The sequence below is a fragment of the Lycorma delicatula genome, chromosome 6 (assembly GCF_047948215.1).
Source record: "Lycorma delicatula isolate Av1 chromosome 6, ASM4794821v1, whole genome shotgun sequence".
Lineage (NCBI taxonomy): Eukaryota > Metazoa > Arthropoda > Insecta > Hemiptera > Fulgoridae > Lycorma > Lycorma delicatula.
Genome location: NC_134460.1, coordinates 124,366,913 through 124,391,897, shown reverse-complemented (window position 1 = coordinate 124,391,897; position 24,985 = coordinate 124,366,913). Strand labels below are relative to the sequence as shown.

At 28.3% G+C, this 24,985-nt stretch overlaps 1 protein-coding gene across 1 annotated transcript; it reads left to right on the top strand.

Moving 5' to 3' along the window:
• The first annotated feature begins 2,966 nt into the window (after positions 1-2,966).
• Positions 2,967-24,902, top strand: EMC8-9 (ER membrane protein complex subunit 8/9). The gene is made up of 5 exons (XM_075368473.1): positions 2,967-3,201; positions 7,360-7,436; positions 11,291-11,360; positions 14,294-14,388; positions 17,534-24,902. Exons 1-5 carry the CDS (start codon positions 2,989-2,991, stop codon positions 17,700-17,702), a joined length of 624 nt encoding a protein of 207 aa, XP_075224588.1. The 5' UTR covers positions 2,967-2,988; the 3' UTR covers positions 17,703-24,902.
• The last annotated feature ends 83 nt before the right edge of the window (positions 24,903-24,985 follow it).

The window sequence follows — 24,985 nt, the reverse complement described above, 5'->3', positions numbered from 1 at the left end:
GACTAAACTCTAAAGATATAATAGGTTCTTGTGACTAGAAAATAATCACTTAGGCTCTATATTTGCTCTTATTTCTCCAGAAAAATTATTTTTTTGGTTAAAACTAATAAGCAAACTTTTCTTGCTTGATTAGATCAACCATCAGTATCATATACAGTTTTATATACATTTAAGAACAATTCACTTTCTAGATGTATGAAAATTGCTTCATAATCTATACAGAATTCCTTTTTTCATTGATGTTGGAGATGTTTATCATCTTAAAGAAATATGGAAACTAAATATAATACTGTATATTTAAATAAATATAATTAAATACTGTATATTTAATTATACAGTACATTTAATTTATGATGCACTTGTTCATTTAAAATATTATTATTTTTTTTTATTTAGAACTTTTCGAAATGTAGCATTTTCAGGTATACTGAGTTTGATTTCTGTACAATATGTAAAATTTAGATTTGGTTAATATATGAGGGACATTCAATGATTAATGAGACAAATTGATGTAGAGAAAAAACAATTAATTCAATCGCAATTAAACTTACACTACTTTTCAAAAAAGTCTCCCGCAACATTTAGACACTTGTCCCATCATTCTGTGAGCTTTCTGTTTCCTGCAGTATAGAAGTTTTTATCTTGCTATTTGAAACATCTGCGTACTGCTTGTTTGTCCGCTTCATTGTCATCTAAATTCTTGCTGCAAAAAAGTCTTTGAGCAGGTTGAGCAAATGAAAATCGAATAGCATGAGGTCTGGGCTGTAAGGAGGATGTGGCAACACTTTCTAACCAAATTTCTCGAGCGTTTCTCTCGTTCTCTGAGCGATGTGGGGGTGTGTGCATTGTCATGCAAGAGAATCACATTTTGTGAGAGAGCGCCCTGAGTTTTCACCTTATCACGGGCTTTATTTTCTGTTGGTGCAAGTTAAAATACTACTCACTGTTCACAGTACGTTGTTCTTCTAAATAGTCATTAAAAATTGGATCTTGCGAGTCCCAAAAGACCGACAACATCACATTACCGGCTGATGCGTAAGTTTTGAATTTTTTTTGGTGGGCAAATCTGATGTTTCCACTCAAGATTTTGTCATTTAGATTCGAGCTTGAAATGGTGTATCATGTTCCTTATGTAGAAAGTCATTCACACCTTCCACTTCAAACTGTTCTTTGAGTTCAGAACAAATGCAAATCTGGGCGTCTTTATGGACTTGAGTCAACTGTTTTCGAACTCATCTCAAACATGTTTTGTAACAATTCAGCACATCATGAATTATTGAATGTGCAGAACCAACACTAATATTACACAACTAGCAATTTGGGAAATTTTGACTCACCTGTATTCGCGACTAATATCATTTATGTGATTTTGCAGCGTGGTAGTCAAAACTTCAACTGGTATTCCAGAACGATGGAGATCAGTCGCACTTGTTCTGCCTGAATTAAATTGTCCCACCCACTAATTCATGTTATTGCAGTTTAAAAACTTTTCATCATACTGTTTTAAAATAATTGATTAAATTTCTTCCAGTTTCACACTTTCTGATAGAAAAAAATCCTGTCACTGAATGTTGCTTTTCCAGCATACACGTTTCAAGTGGAGCTGACATTCTGAAAGTGAAAAAAAAGGTTATGTTTAGATTAATTGTGATTGAAGAGCTGATTAAATGTGTTCCCAAGGTTGTGAACTTGACCCTCAAAAGGTTTCATTGTAATTGTATGAACCATTTTTCCCTACATTAAATTTGTTAATTATTGAATGTCCCTTGTATTTATAGGTGTTCATTTCTGTAAGGTAATTTGAAAGGATTGATTTTGAATTGTGTGGGTTTTTTGGTTGGGTAAATTGAAAAGGTTGCTTATATGTAAATTGCTTGAATTTATTTTAGCTTTTACTCATGTAATATTTAAAACAGTTACAGCAATTCTATTTATATACTGCCAAGTTGTCATGCTTATCAGTGAATGCTTTATTAGTATGCATTGGGATTAAGTTGAATGGTTCGTAAATTCTGTTGGATACTTCCACATCCTTCAGTTAAAAAAATTGTTCTTCAGTAAACTTGCACTAGTTCTTGAATGGTTTTATAATTTCTAAAAAATATAATTTTCATTATAGCTTATATTGGACAGGTCAGTGCAAAATCTGGATAATAAGTTTGCAATTTACTGAACGATTGTTTTGAGGCTTCTAAGGGGTTTGAGCTTATTTCTGGGTGGAGTTTGAGGTCATTTGTTCTAAGAGTTGATTGTGATTTTTCTCCATCCACCTTTTTTCATTATTCTTGATTCCTAATTTCTCAATTTAGATTAGAAAGGTTTTGTTTGGAGAGGGCCAGGTTGCTGCTGAAGAGGCCGAGACCTATACAGCCAGTGGTTTGATGGAGAAGTTGCTTGCAAACTGATACACGAACTCTCTTTCCTCACGGCTACATGATATTGAGAATGCCTGAAGAAACTGTTGGGACTGACCTGGGAACTCTGTTTCCTGTCAATGGTTACACGTTAGCGAATGTCTTTAGTACTCGTTGCCAGCCTCGTAAACCTCATTAAAATTCAAACACAAGAATTAGTATGGTCTAACATAACACTCATATCATGCGATTAACTAGTTTAAGAGAAACTTCATCAATTTCATTCACTACAAAACTGAAATAAGAACTGAATTATACGTCTTGAAAGAACCTTCTGGAAGGATACATCCCTATAAGGATTATATAAAAAATGAATCGTGTTTATATTTTTTTATCATATTTCTTTTATAATTAAATTTTACATTTCTGGGGTTACTTAATCGTAGATGATTACACATTTATACTACACTCTAATAATTTTTTATTAAGAAGATGCTTAAATGTATGTTCATGTACATCACTGAATGTTTTTTTTTCTTTTTATACAATTTGATATCTCTTAGGGTGCCAAAGAGCAACTTCGGATACTGCTGAGAGCGAAAAAGAAGAAGTTGTAGAAATATGACGTTTCATCATGGCAGAAGTGAAATTTACTCCTCGTGCGTACTGCAAAATTATACTACATGCAGCGAAATATCCACATTGTGCGGTAAATGGTGTGTTATTAGCTGAGTGTGGAAAGTTGAAAGAGTCTAAGAAACCAAAAAATATTGTTTATGTTGATGCAGTACCGTTGTTTCATCTATGTTTACACGTCTCTCCCATGGCGGAGGTAGCTTTGACACAGGTTTGTGATTAGGGTCAATTAACTACAATTGAATCAATAGCTTTAATTGTTTGTTTGTGGTGTGAAAAGCATTTTTAGCTTTATACTATTCTTTTTAATTAAGTTTATCCTGCTTTAAATTTCTAAAATATTATGTTTGTAAGTTTATGTTGGTGGGGGTTAACCTATTGCTGAACTAACTTAAAGTTCGCAAAAACTTATTTAAAGTCATTAAGTAATTTATGTTATCGCGTTCGTATAGCCTCAATTTTTGTACTCATTTTAACATTTATTTATATCTGCTGTGCTTTAAAATAATTTAAATGTCAATTGTTTCGTTTCTGCTCCTTTTTATTTTTAATAAATTTTTTTTACTCGAGATACAATTACTTAACAAAAAGTAGTATTTAACTTTATAATAAAGAAACATTGCAATATGTATCAGCTGTTGGTTAATTGACAGTGGATAATTATGATTCAGATAACAACTGAAGTTTAGGTCATGCATATTTGCTACATATAATTTTTCCTCAAGTTTAAGTATAACCAAGTTGCTTATTTTATTTTAGATTACAAAGTATGTTATTTTTAGAGAGCTGATTTAAAAAAATAAATAAATGAAAATCTTATTATAATAATATTATTACTTGTAAAGTTTAGAAAGTGCAGTTAATGTACAGAGTTTGGATGTACTGGCGACTGGCGTGTTGCTACCTATGATGTCCTGCTGTGGTATGCTATTGCTTTTATTGTTCTGTTCTGCCCTTAAGTGTGCAGACATCCCTTAGAACTCTGCATATATGTCATTATGTATTCTAAGGCATTAGTAGTATTACTTTTTTTTAAGTTGTTAAATTCAAAAAATTATTTTATTTTAGAAAATTTGTATGAACATTATTAGATTGCTTCTGGGTCATTTTACATCAAATCACCCAATCTAAAATTAAATAGTTAAATGGGCATTTTTTATTTTTGTATATTCATTCTCTTATTTCAAAGGTTAAACTAATTTTATTTTATTTTAAATTGTTTGTAGGCACTAGATTAAATTTTACAGTGCCTCACATGACATTCTTTGTTTTTAGCATTAGTAGTTTTTCCAATATCTTGGCAAATAACTGACTAAGAAACTTGAAACAAAAATCATTGTATTTCTCTAAAAAATTACTGCATAATATATTATGTACATATTTTTCCTATCTTGTTTATTTAGGCCGTAAAATCTGTTCTGAATCAGCATTTAAATGCAAAAATTTTAATTTTTCCACAAGTATTTCACTATGAAGGGAAGGGTCATCAGTTCTGATATTTATACCCCTTAACAGAGTCCGAGAGACCCTGTTTATGGATTTTGAAGTTCATGTTCCTTCCTTTATTTTTTTACCAAAAGTGCAGAATTTTTCAAGCCATGATTTTTATGCCTTATATCTCAGATGAGAAAGGTAATAAAAATTCAGAAATTGTGTGATTTGAAGCCCTGTAGGAGTGGAATAAAACAGTAAAAGTTAAAACATTGCTATTCAAATTCAACTGCAAGATACTCTAGTTACAATATGCCTGAAAAATTGTAAACGTGGAAAATATCATATCTTCTTTTAAGAATCAGATCGTGTAGTTACAAACAGTTAAAAGGAGGTAACTCAAATTTTTCAGACAAATACAAAATTTAACCTGCAATACCGTATTAAATCATATCTAGCTGAGTTCATATATCATGCTTATTGATTGATATTGTAAAGCAACATACAGTTCTTTGTCAAATCTCATTTCAGCATTCAATAGAATGGAACATTAGCACTTCAGTAGTGGTGGTTGAGGTAATAGACTTAATGTGAAAATTTTGTCTATAAAATCAACCCTCAGTTTCACTGGCAAATAAAATACAATTATTATTGTTAAAGGTACTGAAACCAACTTCCATAATCACTTTTCAAATCAAAAAATATCCAATATTTATACTGACGTATTAAATGATGAACATTATTATTTTGTGACAAAAGTGGGAGGGGGTTGAGATAATACCAAACCTTTTTAATATTTATTATTACTGTCAGCTCTAACTTATGCATGGTTTCAAATTCTTTATTTCTTGCAAGAAACTGTACTATAAACGTTTTACCTTCATAAATGTTAAAGGTGCTCCATGCAAGTAGGTTGAGTATTTGTTGTATTGTGTTTAAACTATGAATTGTTTTTTTTATTCTTTTTTACATGTTTTTTGTGCCATCAGTTTATATTTTTTACATCATATCTTTTACATCTTATATTCTTGCTTATGTCACTGACCCTTTTCTTATGTGATGTTGTAAATCTTTCTTTTCTTTAGTTTATGAAAGGACTATTTTTTATCCATTTTGTGTAAGTCAACTAATTTTTAACTACATCATACATTTGTAATACCATTGAGCTTTGTTTATTTACATTCTATTCATGTTCTATTACTTTAAATTGCTTAATATAGATATTTTGAAGAATTTTTTCATAATTCCTTAATTATGTTTCATTCCAGCAGATTTCCCCTCTATATATATATATATATATATATATATTATCCCTTTGATGTATAAATGTCTTATGCTAGTTTCTTTTGTTGTCATTATTTCATCCATTCTTTGTAATTTTTCTACCTAAGTAACATACTGCTGTAACTTTTGGCATTATTATGGTCCTTTTTGAGTTTTTAGCTCCCATTATCCTCTTTTTGCCACGTTTCATTACTTTTTTTCAAAGTGAATATCTTGTTCAGTAATCAATCCATACCATTCATTACTTATATCCTATATTTTACCCTAAATAATATTATCAGTGAATCTTAGCATTTTTATTTTTGTTTGTTTTTGGATTATTGCTTTACTCAGCGAATTTCCTTTAATTCCTTTATTTTGTAAACTTCTGTTTTTTTCATTTGAACTCTTGGAAAATTGTAAATCTTCCATATACAAATTAAAAAACAAAGGTAACAGGATTTATACTTTTCTCATTCTTCTGTACTGAAGCTTGCTTTTCCTTATTTTCTACTATTGCTACAACAGATACCTTTCTTATAAAAATTAAAAATGATAGTTCTTTGCATTTAAATCCTATTTTTCTTAAATTCATACTACTACATCCTAAATTATAAACTGCCTTAACAAAATCTACAGGTATAAAAATAGTTAATTTTTTTATCAACCTGCCAAAATAAATCAGACTAAAATAATTTTCATATCCATGCATTTTTTAAATCAAATTAATCCTCGCCTATTATACCTCTCATTCTGTTCTGTAAATAATTATTATAGTTATCAGTTTGCAAACATGAGATGTTAAATTTACAATATTATTATTGTAAAATTTATATTCTTCTGCCTTCTTGTGTGGTAAATATAGTAGTTTTTATTGAAATCTGTCATTACTTCTCCAGTCTACATATTTTGGATACTGTGTGTATGGCATATTCAGTCTTATTTTTATCTAGACTGCATGTAATTCAGATCAACAATTCCCACTGTTTAATTTATGTGTAAATCTTGCAGTACCCTACCAAATTAAATTAAGATTGTTTTATGAGTCCCTTTTGTTATCACTATCAATTTATTTACCCTGCATTGCTACTTCATTAGAGATTTTCTGTTACTGTACAGCTCTATTGTATCTACCATCTATATAGCTCTCGTTTGTCAATCTTCCAACTTAATTTGTAATATATTACATCTCAACTTCTTTTCTCCAAAATTCTCTTTTCTATACTACGTTTAAGTTTTCTATAAAATTACTTTCTTTTGTGTATCCATTAAACATCCATCCGCTCTTTCAATCAGTTCTCCTTTACTGTGTAACACTTTAAATTAATTTGTTTTTTATAAGTTTATAAAATTTTCTGCTTTCATACATCTTTTACATTTTTATTTTTTCTGCACATTAATTCTTGGTATGTAAGGTTTAGTATCAGTTGATATCTTTCTACCTAAAGTTCCCTCCTTCTTTTGTAACTTATTTATTTAAATGTAAAAAATTGTTTTCTAATGAATCTTTTTTTAATATCTATGGTTTGTTCAAATTTTAATTTCACATAATTTTCTTTTAGTCTGAATTTTTTAACTGTAGAACTTAATGAAGGTGTTTTGATTTTAATAAACCCTTAGAATTTTTTAAAGTTCTTAATATTTTTCAGTTGTTTGTTTTTTGTTTTTGTTTCAGATAGAACAAATGGCGTCTTTAAATGGTTTAGCTATAGCTGGATATTATATAGCCAATGAAAATATTAGGGATACTAGGTAAGTTGTAATTATTATTTTTTTTAATTAAATTCTGAATTGGTTGTTAGTAAAATAGCTAATATCCATATAATCAAATTGTACAAGGTGTGTTTATTTAATAACTCATATTTATTTACATGTATTAGAATTTTAATACTTGTTTTCTTCAGTATGGTGCCCATTTGCACTTGCAGTCTTGCTGTCCAATGGCCAAAGGCATAACAGATCAGTTTTTTCAGCTGGTTTAATACATCTGCCATTTTCTTCTTTTCTGCATCAACCAATTCAAAATATGTTAACAGATTTCAGTTTATGAGAAAGAAAAAAGTCACATGATGCCAGATCTGGTGAATATATTAAATATTCTATAATAACGTATTTGTTTGCCAAAACTGCTTCACAGAAAGTAATCTGTTGGCAGGACCTTTGTCCTGATGAAGAAGGAAACCATTTTTTTCACAGTTCTGGTCATTTTTCTGACTTATTCTAAGTTTTGACATTGTAAAAACTTCCTTAAAATAATGGTTGTTCACTGCTGTATTTCTGGGAATCGATTCTTGTAAAATTACAATACTCTTGACATCAAAAAACAGTGAAGATTGCTTTGAAGAACTTTTTTCATTATTTTTGAAGATAGTGCCTTCCTGTGCATTGTTTATCATTTCATCTCAAGACCATCTGTAAGATCCAGATTTCATACAAGTAACCCATCGGGTTGGTCTAGTGGTGAACTCGTTGCAAACCACCTGGTTATGAAGTTGAGAGTTGTAAGGTTTAAAGTAAAGTTCCTAGTAAAGGCAGTTAGTTGTATATGGTTTTGAATGCTAGATCGTAGATAATTGGTGCAGGAATAGTCAATCTGAGATTGTACAAGATTACTCTTCATTCAAAATCATACATATCATCCTCATTTATCCTCTGATGTAATACCTTATGGTGGTTCTGGAGCCTAAATGGAAAAAAAATTTCATACAAGTGATAGTTTTCTGAAAAAAAATTAAGGTTTGTATCAAGTTGCTATAGCATATCAGCATACACTTCTATGTAACATTATTTTTCCTATGGTGTGAGAATCTTAGGGATCATCCTGACATAAAGCTTTTTCATATTTAAATCTCAAGAAAAATTTCTTTGCAGTGCCTTTATCACAAAGTTCATGACTTGAGCTATTATTTGGATACTGAGTTGGCAGTCTTCTTGAACAATCTAGCTAAGTTTTCCTTTACTTTCTCTTGCTCTTAAAATGGTAGGTTTTCCAGAGCATTCATCATCTTCCATGTTCTGATATCTTCACTGAATCTTTTGTACCGCCAAATATGCAAGACATGCAATCATCGCCATACCTCAGTAACCTTGAGGAAATTGTAAACATTGAATGTTCTGTGTGACTGTAACTAAATGACTTGACATTTGGAAAATTCATTTTATTGTTTGGGGGGATAATGCTTAAAGATTAGCTACAAAAAATGGTCAATGACCATTATATTTATGTGAGTTTTTACTGTATATTTCGGTGAGTTTTTGAAATATCAGATAATTTTTGTATGGATTCGTGTTGTTGATATGTAACATTGAACATAATTTATGAAAGTAGAACATAAAGTGTGTGGCATGTCTTTGACTTTGGCTTTTACATAACAAGCCTAGTGTTAAATTTTGTATTTTTAATGACATCTCATCTTGCTGCTTTTTTATTTGTACTACATGTACTCACAAATGTTTTCATAGCAATCGCTGCTTAATAGAACAGGCTGTTTAATTAAAAAGGTTATTAATATCTGATAAAACATACAGTTTATTTAATGATTGGGTAAGATACTTTTTCCTGATATTGTTAACGTTTATTTTTGTTAACTATATAACTCATGTGATGAAGTAGCAGTCACTTAGAAAACAGTTCTGAATGTACTTAAAAATGAAAAAAAAAACAGTAAGGTGAGTTATCATAAAAAAGTAATTTTAATTTTATTCTAATGCCAAGATGCTTTATCATAAACTATTCGTTTACAAATATATTACATTGATTGGTTTTACTGCTATTGGGATTTAGTATATCCACATTGTGTAAGATTAAGTTTCATTATTTCTGTATTATTATGCAGTGTATAAAAGCTTTTGTAAATAAATGGAAAGGAAAATCTGTTGAAATAAAAAAATGCGCATTTTGAGTTTACAAAAATCTATAGCTGCATCTATAAGTTTTAGAGAGTTTGATTTTTTGTAATCAGAGAAATGGCAGTTAAAATTAGGTTTTTCAAGGGAGAGTCATTTATGTCAACAAATCTTTTGTAGTAAACTATAATTTAATTGCTTTTGTTGCTTAACTTCCTGTTTGGATCAGAAACTAAGAAATCAGGATCAGATTTAGATCAGAAAACTAACAAACTAATTCTGTAAAATTAGCATTATGACTAAAAATATTAAAGGTTGATTGATTAACAGAAACTTGAGTTTATCGATTTGTATAATGAGACAAACGGTGGTGACGATACCATTCATCATATGAACAATAAAGAAACTCAATGCTGGCCTTTTATCAATGTTTTCCTCTTACAGACTTGAGGACTGTTTTTACTTTGAACAGCTCAGAAAGAAACAAATCCATGCACCAAAGCGGGTTAATTCTTTAAGAATTAGAGTTATCCCTCACATAGCTATTGGTTAAGGAATTGAGGATTGCAAAAGCATATTAAACTTATTATTGAAAGAAGAATATATTCTTCAGTCCCAACTAGAAAAGCAACTAAGAGCTAGAGTACACTGTTATCTCTGCACTTGCAATCTGTTTATAGTAAACACAGCATTAAATTAACTATCTAACATTTACAATGTAGATGTTAAAGACTGATTAATAATTACATGAACTAATATCAGTTTTTACATTTGAATTTTAGCATCTGATTGAATAAAATAAAAAAATTTGCTTGATTATAATGCATTATTTTTGGGAACATTATTAAGCTGGCTGCAAAATTTCGATCCTGCTTTGAGAATCCATGTTACCTTGAATACCCTTGGTAAAGCTAGGGTTAATGTCTAAAAATGGTATCCGATTTTTACACATTTTGACATAAGAGTTTGAAATAGAATAAAGTATGTAACTTGCAGAGATAAATAATTTTATTTTCAATCTATCCTGTTTTTTTTTGGGGGGAAGGAAACAGATATTGCAGTGTTTTGATAGCAAGTCGTTTAATATTAGGTCATTTCAAAAATCAAATTTTAAACATGTAGGAAAGTGAGCAAGAGCAAATGTAAAAGTGTGTGCCAGTACATCAACAATCATATAGCATCTAATATTAGACTTTAAATATAATTTATTTGATCTTGATAGTAAATATGGGTAAGTGGGTAGAAAAATATTATTGATTCAAAGTGAAAATATCAATTGATGTTGAAAAATCAATAGCACTATTTTAGTATTAAGTCCAGTTATAAAAAAAATAAGTAGGTTCTCGTCAATAACTATTTTTAGAGTTATGTAAAATTTCTCACTTTTTGTTAATTTGTATTTTTGTTGTATCATTTTTGTTTTTATGCTATCTTCATTAATCACAGTTTTTTTTTATCATTATGGATATATAAATAATGTTTATTGGATGTACATGTATACCAATCAAAGCTGCTTTTTCAAATAAATGTTATATGACTATTTTAATATAGTCAGGATAACTTCAAATTTTAGTTGGCAGTTTCAATTAATCTTTGCATTTCATATGTTTGTGATGCTTAATGTTAATTTTGTTACGCATCAGATTACTTTTCTGCTCTGTTATTTATTGTATGGAAGTGCTTAAGCATTTTTAAACTGTCTTATTTGTATTATATTTTAATTGTTTTTCTAATTTTTGTTTCTTTGTTTATTATTACAGCACAGATAAACCATGTAATCGAATAGCAGATAAAATAGCTGAAAATTTTAGCCCTGCCTGTTTAGTAGTTGTAAGTATGTTGTTTTATTCAAGTACAGTCCTGTAACCTTTTACAATTGTGTATCTGGAACATTTATTTCACTACTTATTAATTAATAACATAAATTCTTTGTTTTCCCAGCTAGTGAAAAATGTGTCAAATCTGTCAAAAAATAAGTCACAGATTTCTCATTTTTTTAGGGTTCTGAGTACAAAAATAAGTTATTGATAATGGTAAACTTAGTTAATAAATTATCATAGGGTTGATCGTAATGTAATGTTTAGCACTGAATTTTATTGTACAAAATACATTTATTATTAAAACATTTCAATAGTGATATTATTATATGTACTTATTAGAAAACGTTTAACTGTTTTTCTTAGGATAAAAAAGTAAGTAATGTCATTTTTTTGTCTTCAGTCATTTGACTGGTTTGATGCAGCTCTCCAAGATTTCCTTTCTAGTGCTAGTCGTTTCATTTCACAGTATACCCTCTACATCCTACATACCTAACAATTTGTTTTATATATTCCAAAAGTTAAAGCCACTATTAACGCGACTATTCCTCCAATATTAAAGCGACTATTCCAGGATGCCTTAATATGTGGCCTATAAGTCTGTCTCTTCTTTTAATTATATTTTACAAGTGGTTTTTTCTTCATCAATTTGGCACAACATCTCTTCATTTGTCACTTTATCCACCCATCTGATTTTTAACATTCTCCTGTAGCACCACATTTCAAAAGCTTCTAATCTTTTCTTCTCAGGTACTCCGATCGTCCAAGTTTCACTTCCATGTAAAGCTATGCTTCAAACATATACTTTCAAAAATCTTTTCCTGACATTTAAATTAATTTTTTGATGTAAACAAATTATATTTCTGACTGAAGGCTCATTTCGCCTGTGCTATTCAGCTTTTTATATCGCTCCTGCTTTGTCCATCTTTAGTATTCTACTTCCCCAGTAACAAAATTTTCCTTTCTCCATAATCTTTTAAAGTAATGTCATAAGGGTAAAAATATTTTCAATTTTTTTGTGTAATTTTTTTTACAATTAATTTATCAGAAGCTTGAAGCTGATGGATAGGATTATGACATTGATGTATTTGTATAGTATATTAAAAACGCAGAACCTGTTGAGAATTCAAATTCAGCTCTTCTGAATAAAAGTCTGAAATTCTACCATTCACCGTGTAGGTCAGTGTGGAGTAACTGAAAGAATATTAGGGGTGAAGGGTAAATTTTAAACTATTGTTAATAGCAGGATAATTCAGTCTATTTCTCAGATATAAATTATTTTTAATTAAACACAGTATGGTGATATATTTCAAGAAATTTGTATGGAATTGTTTATAAAAACAGTACTTGTAATTCGTAACCCAGAATGAACATTGAACACATATCCTTGTGTGATTGCTGTTGTAAATAAAATAGTTTTATTTTGATTTCCCAAGTATTTTCTCTGTACAACACAGAAATTCAGAAGTGAAAATTTTTGAAATCATTCTATTTTATAGGCAAGAAAGTTTTCTTTTTGTTATTACAATGTTTGGCATATAGCTAAGTATTTTAAGTATTCTAAGTATTTTATTTAGTTTTATTATAGCTAAGTATTTAAGTAATTAAGATGATATATGAAGTAATGTGTAAAGAGAGGATCTTTGCTGAGGATTTAATCTGAAACCAGTTGATGTAGATCTTTCATCGCCACTTCAATTTTTATATGTAATTTTCATTATGTACTTTACTATTGAATCCAATTTATTTTACAGCAGACCCATCTGTTGCATGTTAGTAAAAATATTATACTCTAGTATGAATCCTGAAAGAAAAACCTTGTCTTTGAAGAACTACTTTTGTCCTATTTCACTGAATTAAAGATGTTAAATTTAACCTTATTAAAACGTTTTTGCTTTATTGCTATGAATTTCAGTTTATTTAAAGAAAATCAATAGGAATTTCAGAATATTAAATATAAAAGGTACTAATATAGCCTGAATTTCTGGTACTGAAAGTGTAAAATCATGTTTAAGAAATAAAATGAAAAATGTGTTGTTAATAATTGTTACCTGTAAGAAAAAATTTCTGTTTGTCATTTTCAATTTGCTCCCATTAGCAAAAATTCTATTTTGGCTCTTGGCAAAACTCAGCTATATTTCATGGATTAGTTTTAATAACCATCTATTTATTGTGGTTATTTATTGTATTGTGGTATGTACATAATTTAATATAGTCAACAGCAGGAAAAAGGGAAATAAAATAGAAGTGGGAAATGAGAATGAAAAGGGTTATAAGAATAGAATTTTTATTGAACTTCTGAGAATTTGGGCAGTCTTATGGAAAAGAGTATAGTGATTTCCCATATCTGTACAATATGGTACAGTCCTTGTACTTGTCTGTTGATTTGATTTGCTATCTTGCTTTGTGAATTGTCTGTATTCTTTATGTTTTTATACTTTCATTTGTTATTCATTTTTAAATGAAAATAGCTGTTACTTAATTTATAATAGAACCACTTTCATTATTTTTATTTAACAGTATGACAAAGAAATCATTTCTAGGATGATCCTTATTTAATATTCATAGGGATTTGTTGACTATAATTGTTAATGTTGTAAAAAGCCAGTACCTAAAAATGCTTCTTAGTTGTATCTAAAAGTAATAGTATGAATATCTACAAACAAAAATTATCCTGTATTGATTTTATTTTGAAATTATCCTATCATGTATTGATTTAAATATGAACTAAAATATTAAAATAAGTGTGCAGAGTGCAATTTAAATTATTGGAATTTAACAGATTGGAAATTAAATTTTGTCTAGTTCAACAGAAAACTAGGAAAGTTAAAAAAAATAGAATTGTTTGTAAATCAAATATTTTTATGAATTATAGTGTAATTAGTTTGTTGTCCAGTTCTATTATATTTAATATGCTAACTGGAAAAAATTGGTTTATTTTTCCAGGTGGATAATCAGCGAGTAACATTAACTATGGATGAATCACCTTTAATTATATCTCAGTCAGTTGAAGGAAAATGGAAACGTTTAGATAAATCTAGGTAATTATCTGTTGATTAATTAATTAATATAAAAAATATGTTAGACTTAATTATAAATATTAATTGTTTTAAAATCCATTGTATAAGATCCATTATATGAACTATTACTTGCGTTGTATTAAAGAGATAAAAAAATAAAGTACTGTTGTACATTTTATTTGGGGATGAAATTATTTTGTTTTTGCTTGTTTTCAGTCTGATATTTATAGATATTAGAGAATAATTGGGTTTGATGTTTGTATAGACAAAAATCAATCATTTTGTCTGCTCTTGGTTGAAATATACCTTGTGCGTTTCATTTGAGACAACTTGATTTGTCCTAACTAAGTCTCAATTTGGTTTTGAAACTCTCTCTAGCTGGTTGGTTGTTTCATGTGTTACTTGATAACTTCATATAGCTTCGTAAAATAGTTCATATTAAACTAGAGGAAATAATTTGTAAATGTGGATTTTTGCTATTTATTATTAGTACATTCCTAAAAGTATAAATAATATATACTCAGAATGCCATAGATAGTAGTAATGCTTTGCATAGTACATTGGATTGAGCTAAAAATTGATCTTATTCCTAAAAAAAAAAAAAAAAAAAAAAAAAAAATCAGTTAAGGGGTTATTTCAGACATCTGAAATAATAGTCCCTTAACTACTTTTTTCAATCTCAGTTTTCCTTTTGCACAAATAATGATAAAGCCTGTTAAGTACTTAATAAAATCTGTACTCATCTGATTATAATAAACTGTTATGGTTTTGAAATGAGGTAAGTGAAGTAGATTTAAGTTTAGAATAGGGGCTATTTTTTAAGTAAGGTCCGATTGGGTTTAGCTATGTAAATTTTGCACTGCTGTCGAAATGTGCATGCACCATGGCTCCTAGCACGCCTTTCACAAATGCAGATGCCATTTGTAGTCATAGCGTCATTGTGTACAGTTTATATTGTGACGTTGAAATATTTCAAATAATTAAGCAGCCCGCCAATTGTGAAATCTGGTCTGTGATTCGATTTTTGACTACAAGGAACATCTCAACAACAGACATTCATTGTCAGATAGTAAGGTTTACAGGCCTAATTCAATGAGTGACAGCAAAGTGTGTAAATGGATAAGACTGTTCAAAGACAGGTGGGATAATATCCGTTATGAATCGTAACCAGGCCAACTTTCTGTAATCACAGACAATTTGGTGTTGGAAGTTAACGCAAAAATTTGTGAAGATCAGTGATTCACAATTTTCATTTTGTCACTTATATTCCTACAAGTTTTAAGGTCATTGCTACAGAAAATCGATTGTGAAATCTTCCAAAAAAGGGAAATAAAGAGTGCTTTAACATTTTTTACCCGATACAGTGAAGAAGAAGATGAACTTTTGGACCACATTGTCATGGGGGTTGACCACATTGGTTTCTTGCATCACTCCAGCATCAAAGTTGCAGTCAGTGGAATGATACACACATCTCCAGTCAATGGGAAAGCCAAACAAATAATGTCAACATGTAAGATTATAACAGCTATGTTTTGGGATAGACATGGTGTCCTGTTAATTGATTTTATGTCCAAAGGGACAACAGTAAACTTAGATGCGTACTGCAAGACCTTGACGAAGCTTCAGCGAGCCATACAGAATAAGTGACATGGTCTACTTTCATCTGGAATTTTGTTGCTGCATGACAATGCACGACTTCATTCTGAATGAAGTCATGCATTGTACACAGACTCTAGAATTAATCAGATCTTTTGGATGGGAGCAAATGGATCACCCACTGTACAGCTCAACCTTGCACTGAGTGATTACCACTTGTTCTGTTACCTAAAGGTGTTTCTCGTGATCAGTGGTTTGACACCAATGGAGAAGTGAAATCAGTGGTTGAAGATTGGGTTGTCTTCATAGGTGGCTGATTCTATGATGTGGGCATAAACAGTTTAATAAAACTCTATGATAAATGTTTAAACAAACAAGGTAACTATGTAGAAAAAAGCATAAAGTGTAAAGACTAAATTAAGAAAACGTTTATCTTTATTTGTATTAAAAAAACAGACTTTACTTAAAAAATAGTCCTCGTAGATTAAGTAGGAGCATATTTTTTAGAAAAATACATTTGTCTAAAATCTTCTTTCATATAAATGAAAATTGATAAACTTATTGATGTCAAACATAATTTTATTGTGTTAGTTATACCTTAAGCATTATTTCTAGGGATACTGCTGACATTGACAAATTACTATTGAGAAGATACTTCTAATATAACCCCAACATTTTTATTAAAAATATTTTTTAAGCTCACTATTTGTTTGAAACCACAACTATAATGGTTGTAGAACCTTTTTACAACCATTATGGTTGTGGTAAATGATGTTCAGAGGTAAATGGTGAAACAACATTTACCACTGAAATTTCAGAGACAGCAAGCATTCATACATGGCTTACAAAAAAGAGAGTAAGTGAAGAGATTTTTATTTGCCTTCCTTTTTTCATACAGTTAACTGTACTATTACAAATTAGTAAAATTGAATGGTATTTATGTTCTATAAGGGATACCTTCACTATGTTCACCATTAGGACTAGATGTAAAGTGAACATCATTACAGTGAGAAAGAAACTAGCAATTACAGCAATAAGAAAGGCATGCATGCAGAAAGTTACGTGCATCATAGCAGTGAGAAAGGTTGATTCAAATAGATAATTTTATGTTCCTCTTTTTGTGGTAAGCATTGAGAGTTGACAGTATAATTATTGTTAACTCAGGGAATTAATTCAAGTACACATAATAAACATAGAACAAAGGTAGTGTTTAGGAGGTAGTATCTACAAAAAGTATATGCATGCCAGTAACTCAAAAGCGTTAGGCTTAATAGATGGCACTGTATCTGTAGCTTCAGACTACCATTTTGAAATGGAAAATTTTATAAAAGATTGTTATGCATATTTCATTCAATCTATTAGGAAGAACTCTAGTATAAAATTTCATAAAAATTGGATAACACTTAACTGTAATTGTGATGCAAACAAATTAGCAAAGTGCAAAAAGGTTATGTTAAAAAAGACCTAGTTTTGCTCGGTCAGTGAATTTAAAAGTATGTTTTTATTTTATAATTTTGCCAATTTCATAATCTTCAGCTACTGATGTGATATATTTTGATTTTTTTTATAGTTTAATGATTGAAGAGAGGTGCCTGGATACTGCTGCTACATTACTTCAACGACAACATTATGAACAACTAATAGATTTTGACAACCATTTAGATGATATTTCTTTGGATTGGAGGAATAAAGGGACCAATAGAACCATAGATGATTTGACACAAGTTGAGAAAGAGTAGTTTGTGAATTTTTATATGAACGCATTCCAATTGATGATTGAGTATACAGTATTTATCTGGTACGCTAATTGTCCGGTATTAATCCGGTTTGATTTCAGGGATGGAGAAATACCTATTCGAATAAATCTTTTATTTGTTACTATTATTTTATTGTTGGTATTTTTTAAATATTATAATTATTATTAAAGCCTTTATAGAGCGTAAACGCCTGTATTGTTAACCAGTGATATAATATTGATTGATGGAAATAAAAATATTATGTGCATATTTATATATTCATAAAATAATTAATATACTATACATGTGTATTTATATTATAAGGAAACATATTTCATATTTATTATCATAATTGTACGTGTAAATAATTTTTGAACTTAAATTTTTATATTTACTCCTTATATATGTATTCAAAACTCTCATCTAGCATTGAATTTTTTTTTTTTTTTTTTTAGTGTTTTCATTTTAAAATAAAACAATTTATTTTAATGAAATTTATTATTTTTTATTATACAAATGTTGAAAAGATTTTCCAGACAATAAGGTCTAGTACACTCAAAAAAATTAAATTGTATATTATTATAAGTTCTCATCTGTGGTTCATTCTGCTGTTTGATTTTTAGTTACATTTGTTTTATTCAATTTTTTTTTTGTATATGTTTTATTGTTATTCAGACAGTAACCTGCAATACCTTTTTACCTTAAAAAAAAAGCAATGGTTCTAAATCAGGGAATGCTCATACTCTTGTGCATTATTAATTTTTTTAATGTTTTCAGTATGATACATCAGTTATCTTTGTAATTTAATTTAAAATTATCAAAAATATAAAAATATTTTTTACATTGAATGTATTTAATTAGTGGAACACACCAAATATCATAAGTAGTGAGTGAGTGTTTAAGTACATTTGATGCTCAGAATAACAGTGTAGCAGTATTTTATGTAGCTGCTTATTAAGGTGTCTGTCATTTTTTTTTTAATGTGTTTTATTTTGGTGTAGTGATGTTTGTGTACAGTTATAATAAAAGGTGAGTTAAGATTGCCTGCCCATCACTCTCTTCTTAATTTCATGTATGTGTTCGTTGAATTGAGTAAAAAAGTCATTTGGATTAATAGCTTATGTGACGTAATGTTATGCTTATGTGATGTAATGGTTATTATATTTTAAATTAGTCATTTTTGGGAATTATTTAGTTTGCTGTTCCAAGGTAAAAAGGGAAGGTAGAAAGGCAAAAAGGGAAAAATAAAGAATCGTTATATTAGTGAATGTTTCTTTGATGATAATTATTTTTTAAGTTTTTTTTTTGTGGAGGAATATCCAAATTTCCTAAAATAAAACAGAAAAATTTAAATATTATTATTTAAAATTGATTAAAATTAAAAATAAATTATTCTTTTAACATTTATAATATTTATTTTGCTTGATTTTTGTGTATCTTTACCATAAATTTTGGTTAAAAAATTAAATAAAAACATTTATACAGAAAAAAATATTTATATTAAAAACTTACATTTATGCTGCATGACTTACTGTTTCACTTGAAATAAATTTAAAAACAAGTTTTGAAATGTGTAACCTGTAACCTGATAAACCTATCTCTACATAAAATGGATTTCTGTATTTATTCATTTTATTTGGTCTAAGAAAATTCACTTTTTTGATCTTGTTAACACTTTCAGTGTCAGACATTTAAAAAAAGAAATTATACACCAAAGGTGCCATTGATTATTCCAAAAGTATATACCAAGACTATTTGGTATTTTGTAAAAAGTATCTGTCAAAAGTGCCAGGCTGTTTTAGCTAATTTGAAATTTAAAAGACTGTAAGTGTTATTTCTTTATTAAATTGAATAATTCTTTCTTTTTTTCATTTTGTTCACAATTACTAACCTACAATTAACTTGTGTCATGCAATAAAAAATATGTTCGTGTTTTAGAAAAAAGGTTTACTCTTTGGTTGAAGAAAGTCAGCATAAAAGCATTCGTATTACTAAGAGACAATTTTTTTACATACACACCAATTTTTGTCCATATTTAACCAATTTGTAATATTAAAAACAAATTTTTCATTCATTTTTTACATCCTTTCTTACATATCAGATTATACAGTTACATTTAACCATACCTTTATGGTTCCGATTGGCCCAGTAAAGCCTTATGAAAAAACAAATCTAATATGTAATTAGTAAGAAAAAATTAAACTAAGTTTATACACTAATTTAACCTAACTATGTAATCGTAATCTTAAAGAAAAAATAATTTAATAAGATTGGAAAGAAAACATTTTGAATGCAAAGCCAGTTTGCATTCTGTGCTCAAAAATGTAGATTTTTTTCTGCTTCCCCTTGCTAGGATGCTTATCTTGCTGCTGAAACAGAAGTTTTTTCTTTTTAACTGATAGTTTTTCAAAAAAAATTGTTTCTAGACAGCAATTAAACATGTGAAATATATATATATATATATATATATATATATATATTTGCAGAACTTAATGATTTACCTCTGATCAATCCTTAGTTATGGAGATCACATAAACATGTTTGTGTTGGTAAAGTGGGAGAATTTTCTCTTTTACTTATAATACCTTGTGAGGTGTTATCTTCATAATACCTTATTAAATATTTTATGAAATTATCATATATATTTATATATGTAGCCTTTTTTTATATGAAAAAAAGGCTATTTAATGTATAAAAAAACCTCATAATTAGACTTTGATTGCCTGAATATTCCTTGTAACAGATTGCATTAAAGTAATTATTTATAAAACTTGTATTGAATTGTATTCACCTTTGATATTAATGTTTTTAGTACTTTTTTCTTTTTTATAGTGATATCGGATGTGGTAGCTGAATGGGTTTAAAACCTTTTACACATTTATATAATATATATTTTTTTTATCATCATTAAATCTCTATGTTACTGTCTGACATTGTGTACCACATGTTAGTTTGTTAAGAGGGACCATGAAGTTTGCTGTTGTTTTATCTGTTTTTGGTATTGTTATGACTTAGTAGTAATAATTTGTCTTTTATATAAAACTTAAGTTAATATTTTTAGAATATATTTGTTATGCACTAATAGAATTTTTAAGGAAAAGAATAGCTAATTTTATGCATTAGTCTCTGAGATTAAATTACAAAATGTTGGTAAGTTAATGCTTTGAAAATTGAATCTTTATATGCTCTTGGTTTTATGGAAACAATCAATTTTTTTCTTCAATTACAAGGAAACAACTTATTGTAGAATAAAAAAGAAGTAAAAATATTTTTAAATTTACAAATATGTAATACATTGATATATTCCTTTATTGAAATGGTTATTGTAAATTTCTAAAAATGAACAGTCCACATTGACTTTTTACTGGAATCATTTGGTAGAATGATTCATGATTCTTTAATTTTATTATTCTCTTCTAAGCTGTAAACAAGCAGCTAATTTCATTGAGAGGAGGTAAGCATCTGCCTTTCATTTAAAAAATTATAATTTTGAATCCTGGTCAGGCTTGGTAATTTTCATTTTATTTCAAGATACTTTACATTTTTTTAGACTATTCTACATTTTTAACTTGTCTACATTTTCTTTTTATGGCATGTGGGTTTTTGTGTACAGTTGAATGTAGATGAAAAAGCAGATAAAAGAAAATAAAGAAAATTTTTTTAGAATTGTCGTGAGAGGAATTTTTTTGCATCAGACAATTTCTGCTTTGGTAATTATCTCATTGCTAACAATTATATTTTAGGGCCTTTTAGCAGCGGCCTTCAGGATCAAGTGATAAAAAATTTATTAATTTATACAGTGACCAACCTGGAAGAAAAGTTTTTTCTGTAGATTTGAGTTAAAATTTGTCAAGTGCATAATTCTTTTCTGTTTATTCCTCAGTCCAAATTTTATTGGTCTCAGTATTCCAGAATGTTTGGCTAATTTTGACAGATGTTTGTAATGAATTAGTAATTATTTCACCATTTTACTTTTCACCTTTTTTTTACAAATTCTTTAGTAACTTTTACCCAATTAATTATTTGTAAATTTCAATACATAAAAAGTTTTACTGTTTCTGATTGATGTACAAGCTTCTGATCTAGTAGTAATATCATAATAAAAATCCATATTTGTGTAGTTTTCATTTTTTTATTTTAATAAATATGCACAACTGATCAAAGAATGTAGGTAAACTACTGTAATAGCCACCTATTTTACTGAAAAGAACAGTTTACTTATAAATATTTTGAAAATTATGAGAACAAAATTTTTATTATGAATTTTGTAATTTAATTCATTTTTAGTGGTAACACAGCTTTTCTTATACTGATTTTCTACAATAAATAAGGGATAAAAAAAACTGTGAGTTAACAAAACACAAATTTAACTAACTGAGTTAAGACGTAAACATGTATAAACAAGTATGATTAACATTTTATTGAAATCCTCACTGTAAGTAGATAGTGTAACAGAACTGAGATGCTTAAAATATTACTTAAAAGTCAAATTAAATAAAAACAGATCAGGAACTTAAAATTGGGAAAGATTGTAAAAAAATTGAATACAGTAATTTTAAAATTTTAACTAGGATATTTAAAATGAACTATCAGCTTTTAGAAATAGTAAGGTGAAACTACTTTTCAACATATCAGGAACATTAAGATCTTTCTCAAAGTGTGGAGTTGCTTTCTGTATACCTCCTTTTCATAAAATGATGATGCCATCTGCTAAGAGTCAGAATTATATACCTCCTTTTATATTGTTGCCATCATATATTTTGAAGCAATGAACTGCTTCAACATCAAGAAAAATGACTCACTTTATATAAAGTAAGGCTAGAGGGATGATTGTTCCTAGCCTGATGTGCTAAGCTCTAGGATGGAAAGTTTCTTACTAGTAGTAACAAAAAACTGACAAAATCATAAAATGTTATCACTCAAGAGCTGCACCAGATTATTAACAACAGATGGCTGCTGCCCTTTCTGTGTCAAATTATACTAAGCTACTCTGCCTGCTTTCTTACCATTCCATCATTCATTCCATTTTTACCATAAACATCACTTATCTGTTGATATTTCTTACATTCATAAAGCAAATATTTGATGGTTCTTTCAGTTTTCTTTAACATTTGTTATGTACAAAACAAACTAATGTATTCAGAAACTGTTTCTTCTGTAATGCATCTATAGCAAGCTAATTTATGAAATAGCTCTGTAAAATGTTTGCAGAAACAACCAAATTACTCTTACAGCTACATTTGAAAATAGTATTTACTTTTTAAATGTGCCTCACTGTACTAACCTATTTTTCACGATTTTTCTATTTAATTTTTTTGTTATGTGGATTAATCAGTATAAGTAAACATCACATAGAATCGTTATCTGTTCGTGTCTAATTCCAATTGTAACCAAAGACTTCATTATCAGAAGGGTTCCTGATAAGTAAATAAATTAAAAATAATAAATTTTAGAGGATGCCAGTGGATAAAATAATGATTATTTTATCAATCTGATCCGCTTTATGAATTAAAAGAATTAAGAAAAATTGTTTTAAAAACTATAGAAATCAAATAATGTTAATTTTAATTACATATGTAGTTTTTATGTATATTTTAGAATTATGTAGACTTTACAGTATATTGTATTTTAAGTGTCATAACAAACAGTTTTGGCTTGGCGAAACAATTTGTGAAAATAGTCTTACTGTTTCAAGAATCTTACGCTTGCTAGAAAAAGTGAGGAGTAGACTGGTTGTTTCCTCTTACCTTCTTATTGAATCAAATATAATTCTCCAATTCACTTAGTTCGTGATGCCTACAGAATGTAAATAAAATTCAGTTCTTTAGGGAAGATTTCTTTCCGTTTAAAATAGGGTTTAGCTGTGTTGTGAACATAATTACTGTGGAGAAAGCAACTCTGTTGTTGCCTTTTGTATTTTAGGTGCTTTATATGTGCCATAGCCATAAGAGAAATAATATAAAGGAAAGTTCATTTGATTAAGTTGATTAAATTTCTCAAATCGGTCAGTATAAAAATCTATACTGATAGCAGTATGATAATTTGCATTCTGTTCAATGGTTCAGGAATTTGCATGTGTCAAACTTTTTCTGTATGTTGAACAACATAAGTTAGTTTTTCTTATAGTTGAATTCGATATTTATGTAGTGATTGCGATGTAATGGAATTTAGGACTATATTGTCATTAATTTTGAAATATTAAACTCCAATTTAATGAACCTTAATTGTACACTGCAGTGTGTTAAGTGAGAAAAATGTACAAAGTTATTTGCCTTTTCCATTAGTTGTATAAAGTATAAAATCGTTATTTATTTTCAATTCATCTTATTTATTTTTTATATGCATCTATATAAGCCCACTTCATTGTATTTTTGCACTATCTGTTATAATTAGTGGACTATCTTCATTCTATGAAAATTTTATATTGTATAGTTTCTTGCAGAATAAAATACAATTTAAAAACTTGTTTACAGAAATTTTGTTAGTTATTAAAAAAATTGAAATTATTATTATTATGCACAGTAGTGTAATTTGATGCTTAATTTTATAGTTTTTACTAGGTTTTTTTTGTTTATGGATTAACGTTGTAGTTTTGCAGTTCTCTGATGACTATGTTCTAATTTTATTTTTTAATCACCGATTTTTTTTTCTTAAAAATTAGTTATTTTTATAGTAATTTTTTTTTTTTTTAATTGAAATAATTTTATTTTACATTTCTTGTTGTGTATTGTATTTTATTTTTGAAAAAGTGAGTTCAGTTATTATTTTTCTGATTTTTTGAGAAAACATTAACGTAATGTTAAACAAACATTATAAAAAACAAACACATTTTTGTAAGTTTTCTTTTGTAAAGCAGTCTCATTTAAGCTAGTCAAATGGTAATAATTACATGCTTCAATTTGGCATAAAGTTAAGAGTAATCTGTAAAGTTTTGTTTGTTTAATTATTGTTTCTATTTATCAGATTTCATTGTATTCTATTAAATACTAGGTTGTTGAAGTAATGCATTATTTTGCTGTAAAAAATAATGTGAAAATAAAAAAAGAGAATATGAACAAATATTACAATTTTTATAGTATGTTTTTAAGGTTGTGGAATGTTTGTTTTATTTATTAATTGTATTTTATAATGTGAACATACAAGTACTAATTTTTTATGTATTTTAAGGCTGTGGTTTAACAAACAATTAAAATTTTGAATCTATACTTGTTTGTAATTTGTTAGTGAATTATATCGATTGCTTTAATTTTTAATTCCGAACATTTCCTTTATCATTTTTGTTTGTT